Raw genomic sequence first — 9,820 nt, 5'->3', positions numbered from 1 at the left:
AACTGGATGTAGTGGCCTGTGCTCGAACTTAAACCTTCACTTTCACTCTGAATGTGTAATCATACTCTGATTATTGACATGAGTGAACACTAATTATGAGACTTAGTTTTATCGTTTGGTTATTGGTCCCTGTTCGCAGGGTGGTGCCGTTATTATTAATAATTGTTACTTGCATTAATAATTCTATTGTCAAGAATTTAGTTTCTTATTTGCTGATAACCAAACACGCTCATCTACGTTCCCAACACAGTGACTTCGGTAACTTTTCATGTATGGCCAAATCCCAATGTCTTCCCTAAACCCTGAACACTCAAGGACTTACTGACGTCACCAGCTAAGTGGTTGAGTGTGAGACTGTAAGGGCTTGAAATGGTGTAAATAGGAACGGGACAGCACTTTGCTGAAACATATGACATTACCATGAAAACGACAAAAAATATGATTTATAATTGCGTGTACTTATTTTATACTTTGTACTCCCTGAGTTGAATGTCTTTCAGGCTCTTTCCTCACAGGATGAGATCTAACTTCATATAATCTATTTACTAGTTTTTGTCAAAACGGCTTAAATGACAAAATCTAATATTTGATGAATAAATATCTTCTGATTTCATGTTTATTTTTTGTTCCATCTTTAACCCTTAATGTTTCTGAGTCACCACGTTTCTACAGTAGCCCAGAACGGACAAACAAAGCACTGCATCTAGATGGGGACATTTGCACTTTTGTGGTGGGCGGTTTTCGTCAGCCATGGTAGTTTTCCTACAGTTTCGCTTGGTTGCAAACACCGCTAGATGGCACCAAATCCTACACACTAACTCTGTAAAATATTATTGTTGACTTACTATCTAATGTTACCCTAAAGTTGTGATCACACCTTTCCCACAACACATCCAGCTCAAATTGATTAAGAACAAGCCGGGCTCAATGAAAGTTGGTATGATGGATGACCACTGTATGCTTGTGTTAGCCTAATATAAGTCACACTGCTTTCAATTCAATCTGTCTATTAATGATTAACCTGGAGCTAAACTCATGGGACAGAAGAGGATGTGGAATAGAGGACAAGTGAGGTCGCCACACACGCTCACCCGTGATCCCTGGGCCTGGTAGACTGGAAGTGATAACATCAGTTACTCCATATGTTTTTCCACACTGTCAAGACTGATATTTTGGCATGGAGAAAGTTGAATCTTGAGATTAGAATAGTACAAATCCCAGGTCATTATTTTCATTAATACTTAATATATGTACTCCACTACATTCCAGAGGGAAACGTTGTACTTTGTAATCTACTATATGTTCTGACAGAGTACTGCTTCAAAAATTGATATTCAGAATCATATAAAAAGTATGTGAATCATGATATCTACATGTATAAAACGAATTTAACTACCGATCAAAGTAAAACAGTTCAAATTTGCGTCACCTTAATCAGTCACAACATCAAAGTGCTGCTTAATTGATCAATAAATACAGAACAGTGATATGTAAAGGTATAACTCACAGATGTGGTCACAAACTCTGATCTTTGGAGGAACTGACCATATCAGGAAAGTATATATTACTCAAACCTAGGGGTGAATTTACACTAACTAGACATGATGTACTGATTATGTATACTGATCATTTTGAAATGCATGCTGTATTGTTTTTGATATTTTAATGTACTTTTACTGTCATTCCGGGCAACCACTGATTTCCATTCAAATGGCAGACTGTTAAAACTTGCCTCAATTTTGTAATCCATCACAGTGAAAATCAAAGCTGCTCTCACTTTATTCGACGTGGCATTAAAGTAGTGAGGTGAAGCAGTGCAGGTGTTTCATCTGCAATACAAAGTGCGTCACCACTAAAGCATGGTTAAGATTTTTTAAAGTTTAGTTCTTTTTAGGTGATCGCAGAAGAATTTCTTTTACACAAGTATGCCACGGACGGGACTTGCACACAGGTAGCAACAAACTAGCATTATAATAAGTACTAGTAGTAATAGTAGTGATATTTGTAGTTGTAGTAGAAGTATTATTAGTATTTAGAAGTAGTAGAAGACGTATCAGTAGTCATAGTAATAGCTGTAGTATTAGTCGTAGTATTTAATATAACAGTAGTAGTAGTAGTTGTAGCAGTAGTAGTACTAATAGCTGTAGTAGTATTATTACTACTTTTAGTAGCATGAATAGTAGTAGCAGTTGTCTTATAAGTAATAGTGGTAGTAATAATATTGATGGCAGCAGTAGTAGTAATAGCAGCAACAGAAAAAGTTATAGTAGTAGTAGTAATACTATATTAGCAGCAGCAGTAGTAGTAATACTATATTAGCAGCAGCAGTAGTAGTAATACTATATTAGCAGCAGCAGTAGTAGTTGTTGCAGTATTAGTAAGAGCATTCATTATTTCAACAAAAAAGCCTAATTTTGAGCTTAATGTTTACATACAGTTAATCCATGGGGCTTTTATTTTGAATGGGTGGGGGAGGGAGGGGGAGAGGAGACATAATCATAATATTAGATACACACATAAACAGAGGTTATTAAATGACAGGCTCATCACAAGCATTTCAGTTGGGATTCATTCTGTGGGGCTTTTATTTTAAAATGGCGGGGGTGGAGGAGGGGGAAAAAATATAGAAATGGGGTACAGTGTTCTGTGGAAGATGTTTTTGAAGCAAAATTTAACATTGGTCTCTATGGAGCAGAAAGTTGGTTTTCCTCTCAATTAATGGCTTCTGTGTCAAATGTGGAAATCTGTGGGATTCCACAGTAATTGTTCTACGACAGAGGGGGTCAGAGGTCAGAAGGTTGCTGGTTCAAATCCCAGACTGTAGGAGAAGTGAGGGAGCTACAGACACGCTCTAACAAAGAATTTGTTGAATTCATCTAATTGCACTCATTGTACCAGCATATTGAACATACAGGGACTACTGACTGCATGACAAGAATAAACTACATTTAACATCATTTCATATAACGACTCCGATGATAACTATGGAACTGTCGATACTTAGTGTGGACGATAGGTGACGACGACATCACGTTGACTCCTCATTTCAAACAGGGAACGAACATCAAGAGCGTTATTTGGTTCGACCCATCCATCGCCGTGTGGGTGTTTGTGGTCTTTCTACTTCCTGGTTCATCCTCACACGGAACACAAACAAATGTATCTTTTGGGATATCTAAAATTACACACTATCAATTTCCGTACGAACGCTGGATGAGAACAGTCTGGACCACAGCAGTTGAACACACTTCTTCTCTGTTTGGTGACACTCTGGATTAGACCGTTGTCTCTGCTGCAGCTGTATCACAGCTGCATGAGGAGCTGCACACCTCCATCTCCTCAGGACTTGTTTTCATCGTGTGCTGCTGATGTCTGGAAAACATGTACATCAGTACAATAAATGGAGCTCTAATACAAAAAGTCCCATGTTATAAGTATCTGGTTAAATGCAAAGTTGTCTTTTAAAATTCAGATTGAAGAACTAACCAAAAAGTCTAAATAAAGTTTATTTTATAGAAATATACAGTGTCTATTGCAGATTGTAAAGGCAGTATTTTTTATCAGTACTCGACTATGCAGATGTGATTCACATGTATGCTGCTGCCCATACCCTCAAGCCCATTGATGCTATGGATCATACTTCTCTTAGATTTATAACAGGTGACCGTTTTAGAACCCATCATTGTAACCTCTGTGAGAAGGTAGGGTGGAAATCCCTTACCACTTGAAGGGAACCACACTGTCTGTTTTATCTACAAAGCTATCCTAAATCATCGCTTTTTAAACTTAGAAATATGAGATACCAACTCGTTCACAGGAATGCATTAACTTGGATCCTTGTAGATGGAATACACTTCAGGACTCTCTTAAGTTAGACACATTAATAACCCTAGAACAGTTAAAGCTTCTTTTGAACAAGGTGTCTACTTCGTCCCTGTGGAATGTACCGGTACTTGCTCTACTGTTTCTTGTCTTGTTTTTGTATTGTTTATTGATTTAGGGTTGATTTAATAGTTTTTGTTGTCGTACTTTGTATTGCATAACGTTAAAATTATCCTTTTTCTGAGAGATTTTGATTATGCATCTGCAGGGCACTAGCTTTGTACTCAATTGGTTTTCTCTTATTAAATAAAGTTTCTGGCAATGACACAGATGGGTTTACAATGGAGTCAATTGAAAGCCAATCGCTTTTCATAAAGATGCTAAAGGGTGCCTTGTGCGTCAGTACCAGATGCCATGGCAAAGCGTCGGTATTTGAGGCACCGCAACCATAGATCTCCTGGTCTCGTGTTCACCAAAAAGTGAATTCACATGAGAACATCTGAATCGAATTACTCGATAGTGCTTGTATACCCTTGTGATATTTACAAAGTCATCGTTCTGTAATAACATACAATGCATTTGTAGGTTAATAGCGGGGATGTTGGTGCCAAAGGGTGGGATTTTATGAACAAAACCAGCCTTTTATGCAGCAGCAGTGGCGGTAAAATCATAGGATTAACAAATGTGTAATGCTCGGGGGGTGATTGTTACACAATGACCATAAAACACTGCCTTACGTCTCTCAACTGCAACCAAAATAATCAGTGGTATCCTTTACGTTGCTAAAAATCGCAATAACACTTTGTAGTTTATTTTAAGATATTAAAAGACCAACGCTGTCCTCTCGTTCCCCTCCTGTCTTTTCCTCGTTACCTCTCGTTTCCTCTACTGTTCTCTCTTATTCTCTCCTTTCCTTTGCTCTCATCTCCCCTCCCTCCCCTCTCGTTTCCTTCCCTTGTTTCCGCCTCTCCTCGTATCACCTTCTCCTCTCTTCTGCTCCGTTCTCCTCTCCTCTCTCCTTTGTAAATTAACTTAGAGTTAATTGCTTCCAGCAGGCTTTTCTCTCGGTCTGTCACGCTGCCCTCCGTCATGTGATGACACTGTGTGGTCTTGTTATCGGGGACCCATGGATTGCTGCTGGGCGGAGGAGAGGCCTGGCACACTGCACATGAACTGGCACGACCGCTGTGACGTGCACTCCAGTGGACCCTGCGTGACCAGGCTCGCTACTGCAGCCAGATCCTCTGCATTGTAGAAAGAAGCTCTTCTGCTATTTACCGTTTGGGACTGAGGACAGATTTCCTAAATGGCTGAGGAAGTTTTAATTCCAACGTCTGGGAAAACCAGATCGGTAAGTTCAGACCGCCTGCATGACTTGGGTCAGATCCAGAGCCAGGGCCGTCTGCTGACTGATCCCCTATTGTTTTAGACGCAGAGACTCAGCAGCTAATAGCGTTTACTATACTTACAAACTTTCACTGCATACTTGGGATGTAGAGGATCAGTGGCTGCACTCAATAAGACTGTATGAGATTCAATGAAGACATGACATAAAATATACTAAAATCATAAAATGTACTATCACTGTCAAAACTCTTGAATTTTTGTCTCAAACAAAAAGTCAAAGGCAAAATTCTTCAAAACATTTTATAGTTGGGTGAACACTTTTTTGATTGTGAGTCATATACATGAAAACAAAATGAGTCAAGGTTCTAAACGATAGTAGTTTTCAACCAACTACACTGCAAGAAAATCTGTTTCTGGACCAGAAAACTATCGAAATGTGCCATTTGAAAATTAATTTTCTATCAAAATGATTTAACGTCTGACATTACAGAAGTTTACTGGTGTGCCCACATATTACAATTGGTATTTATGTATCTGCAGCTCTTAAATACAATTGTAATTCATGTAATACTTCTAAACTCCAATATAGTTAATAGCCTTTGTGTCCACCTAAAATAAGCTAAGTTAATGTATGAATCTGTAAATAAGAAAAGTTGAAACAGGCAGCAATTGCCAAATATCTGTTTCTATTCATGGGCAAATAGACCACTTAAAAGATTACTATGTAAGTGCAAATGTATAGTATGAATCTACATGCCTAATATTCGGATTTACAAATGGAATAGCTAGGAATACGAAAACATTGGTTTCCGTGCAAAGACGTTAAAATACAGAATTTCAGTGAATTTAGTTGAAATCTAGTATTTAATAAACAAGGATGTCCAATGTATATACTGTGCAATTTATTACAAATATGCTCAACCCATATTGTAGTTTATTTTGAATAATTCATTTGAAAATGATCTGGGGGCCAGAGTTTGCCAACCACAGCATTGGACTGTATCATTTCAGTACAACCGGCACGAAACCTGAAGTGTTATATCTGTAACAGTCAACCTTGACTGTTTTTAACAACTCTTGTGTCAATGTGTTGTCATATCTACTGTGAATAATTTCATCATCCGTAAAACAATTCATTCAAATAAAATGTAATCAAAATATACAAAAGAATGAATAACTTATTTTATGTTAAAAAAACAAATACAGTAGTGACTCATTGATAATCAAAGATGGATTGGTGCATTTCTGGGCTAGCGTTCTGTGTGTGTCAGTGTTACCAGACAGGAGATCGCTGATCGTAACTAAGTATTTCACAGTCTTTTCCTAAACCTAATCAATTCATTTTGTTGCCTAAACCTAACTAAGATTCTCGTGAAGCTGGAAATATATCTAAAAAGAAAGTATGCATGTAACAAGGAGAAGACTCCTCCGGTTGCAAAAATTCTGATTGTATAGAAGTCTATGATAAAATGATCCTTCGTCTCACTTGATTTATCACCTGAATCACTATTTAAGTCTTCTTCATACAACATGATGTTCATTTCGTAAATTATGTTCCTTTTGGAGTCAAATTGACCATAAAGTGGGCTTACTGTGATTGAAAGGTCTCTGCCGCTAACAGAGATAAATCAATGTAACTCATTTACATTTATTTATTCAGATAAATCTCATCCTTCATATTGCTGTCCACAAGATTTTAGTTACTTTCGTGCCATGTCCCACTTGGTTATAGATTGCAATAAGTCTTTCTCTAGCCGACATGACATTTCCAGGCATTATTCACATATTCTTCCCAAATACAGGCTCTATCCTCATAGTTTCTACATTGATATTTTGAAATTCAGCTTGCCTTTTATTTTCCTGACCAGATACAGGTCACACTGTAAGCAAAAAGGTTCTGACTTGCAGCGCTCTCAGAATTGGCAGCTGGCTGTGCCCTTTGGCTTGGCTGCAGAGAGGAATATGAACAATGCAAAGAATAACTTTTTAGATGAGCTTCATTCCTAATTAATACCGTCGCTGTTTAGGAACAACTGACATTTTCTCCTTGTGTCCATAAGAACAAACATGGTAGCTGAGAAGTTTCTCATCAGAGAGCTGAACATTATTTGCAGCTGTGAATGAGCCAATCAATGTGAAGCTTGTTGCCAACAGCTAACAGCTGAGCTTACACAATGCTCAGGGACTTGCATATCGGTCCCCATATCTGGTTTTCGGCCAATACATTATGAGCATGTCTCGTCGTTATTACTCAGCCATTAGTAATTGTAATCAAAAAAAAAAAAAAAGTGACTGAATGTAGCATGTTTCCCTAAACATGAAAGGAATGACTATGCACATTATTTAAAGAACTGTATACAAGCAATTCAACAGTCTTGGTTTACAGCCGTAGCCATGTTGTTGTTTTCGCACCAAGAAGACAGAAGTTACCATATTTGTAATGCGGAGGAGTGACGTAGAGACAACAAATACGGCTCTGGTAGCAACAGCTATATAATGTACCAAATGAGCATCGTGCTGTATTGAAGAATAATTTAAACGAGCGATTGAGACCATAAAGTCATGTTTACAATGTTTACTGAGTTAATAAATCACGTGAGAAGTAGAGTCATTTTCTCATAGACTGCCATACAATCATACTTCTTTTTACAACCGGATGAGTCGCCCCCTGCTGGTCAGTAGAGAGAATGCGAGTTTTAAGACACTTCCGCATTGGCTTCACTCGGCAGAACCGGAGGTTGTGCGTGTTTCAGAGCTACATTTCCTCTGAGGTTCTGAGGCCCTCGGTTTATAAAAATGCAAAGTCCTGACCGTTCTGGCGTCCCCCATGAGACCTTATTTCGGAACAAATGTGTCAACGGTATCAAAGCAGTCAACGGCGAGACATATTTATTTGATTGCGTTTGAATTGTGCCGTGAATTACTCATATGATGATCGTCAATTTATAAGATCATTCGGCACATCTCATGTCACATGTCATAGATTTGTCGGAGGGTCATTTAGATTTTGTGTGAAACAGATCAGTGAACTACTTTTCGTCTTCTCGTCTCTCTCAATGCGCTCTTATCACAGTCAATTATGTATTTTATTCAGCGACTCTTTATCAGCTGGGAAGCTAAAGAAGGAGCAAGACCCGTTGTCCTGGTACAAACACACAGGCATCTTAGCTTCACTTGGAAACGGCACTTTCGTGACTTTTGTAGTAATTCTTATTTATTTCAATTATTTCAATTTAAATGGGATAAAATAATTTGTCTCTCTTGACGACTATTTCTTCCAAAATAAGATCCCACCATGGTCAACCGGAAGGGACGGGAATTTGCCTCACTATGTGGAGAGACTGCGATCACTTTTTCCAACCAAACATTATTACATTTCTGCTGAAACGATATATTCTCTTAAGCTTATTGTGCTCAATGAACATCTTCTAAGCGTCTACTTCTCCTAGCAAGTCCTGACTAGTTAGGACACGTCTAGAGCTCTAGATAGGTGTCATTTCCTTATTTAGTAAAGTTCAATAAATGCCTTTACTCATAATCCTAAAAGTAGGACTCACTTCCCCCACCACTCTCTGGATAAAACTTCCCTAACACATGTCTGTGTCCTGCTGTCTGCAGCAACTGACCGGCTCCTTGTTGGCGGTGGCGTTCCTTACCTCCTTCGGGAGCTCCATGCTTTATGGCTACAACCTGGCTGTGGTCAACTCCCCTGCTGTGGTAAGACACATGTGCACACACACAAATACTATGACCTTAATTTACATGCAGATCTCCATTAAAATAACAAAGAATAAAACATGACTTGAAAATAATTCTCTTATCAGTCATTATTACCATTTCCTGGAAACACCCAATCTCCAAAGAACGTGTTGTGAATGCTGCCGTTCATTTCTGATATTTAAAAGATGCTGAAAACCTATTTTCTGAATTCTGGCACTCTACAATGTTCTGCCATAATTTGGTTATTTTACATCTTTTCTGCCCTGGTTGCAAGTGGGCAGAGGTCAGTTGGAAAATGGTGAAGTCAATTTACTCCATTCACCCATCAGGAGTTAGCAACTGGATCCAAATGAGATGACCTTTGTGTGTGTGTGTGTGTGTTTTTTTTTTTTTTTAAACCTTATGTTGTGTTGGGGTTTAAAAACCAAAAGGATGAGAGCCTGCAGGCCGCAGGGACTTTTCTGCTGCGAGCTTCTTAGCGTGCACGCGCATCAGAAAAATGGACTGGATCCGGTTCACAATCAATAACAATATTTAATGTACTACACAAAGTTCACTTTCAAGCTGAATTAACTATCAATAGTAATGTTCTCGAGAACAGAGACCACACGCACCCATCTCACTCACAGGTCTGAATTCAGGTACTGAAAAACGAGAGCGGATGTGGTCTGAGGAATTCGCTCCAGAACAGTCTCTTATATGCCCCGACAGTTGGAAATGTCCGAAACAGTCATAAAACATCTGAATGACCCGCCGTGGCGATTAGTGATTGGCTCCATTTGACTTCTGTCCCCTCCCTGGATTGATCCTTTAGCGAAACAGCTTAGCGTCTTTCAAAACATTTCTTGACTCCACCTCTGGTCAGTTGTCCTCTCCACTGACCACATCCTCCATTTGCTGCATGTCCCACTCAGAATCCCTGTCTGACCCT

The 9,820-nt window shown here is 38.8% G+C and overlaps 1 protein-coding gene across 1 annotated transcript in view; it reads left to right on the top strand.

Moving 5' to 3' along the window:
* The first annotated feature begins 5,032 nt into the window (after nt 1-5,032).
* The window catches only part of slc2a15a (solute carrier family 2 member 15a), a 56,288-nt gene continuing 51,500 nt past the window's right edge, over nt 5,033-9,820 (top strand). The window contains exons 1-2 of the mRNA XM_079280597.1: nt 5,033-5,173; nt 8,788-8,886. Coding sequence (XP_079136723.1) covers nt 5,129-5,173; nt 8,788-8,886 — 144 coding nt within the window. The 5' untranslated portion in view covers nt 5,033-5,128. The remainder of the gene's footprint in view (nt 5,174-8,787; nt 8,887-9,820) is intronic.

Source organism: Melanostigma gelatinosum (genome assembly GCF_949748355.1).
Source record: "Melanostigma gelatinosum genome assembly, chromosome: 12".
Classification (NCBI taxonomy): domain Eukaryota; kingdom Metazoa; phylum Chordata; class Actinopteri; order Perciformes; family Zoarcidae; genus Melanostigma; species Melanostigma gelatinosum.
The sequence above is the reverse complement of the archived record's forward strand: the minus strand, read 5'-3'. Positions and strand labels throughout refer to the sequence as shown.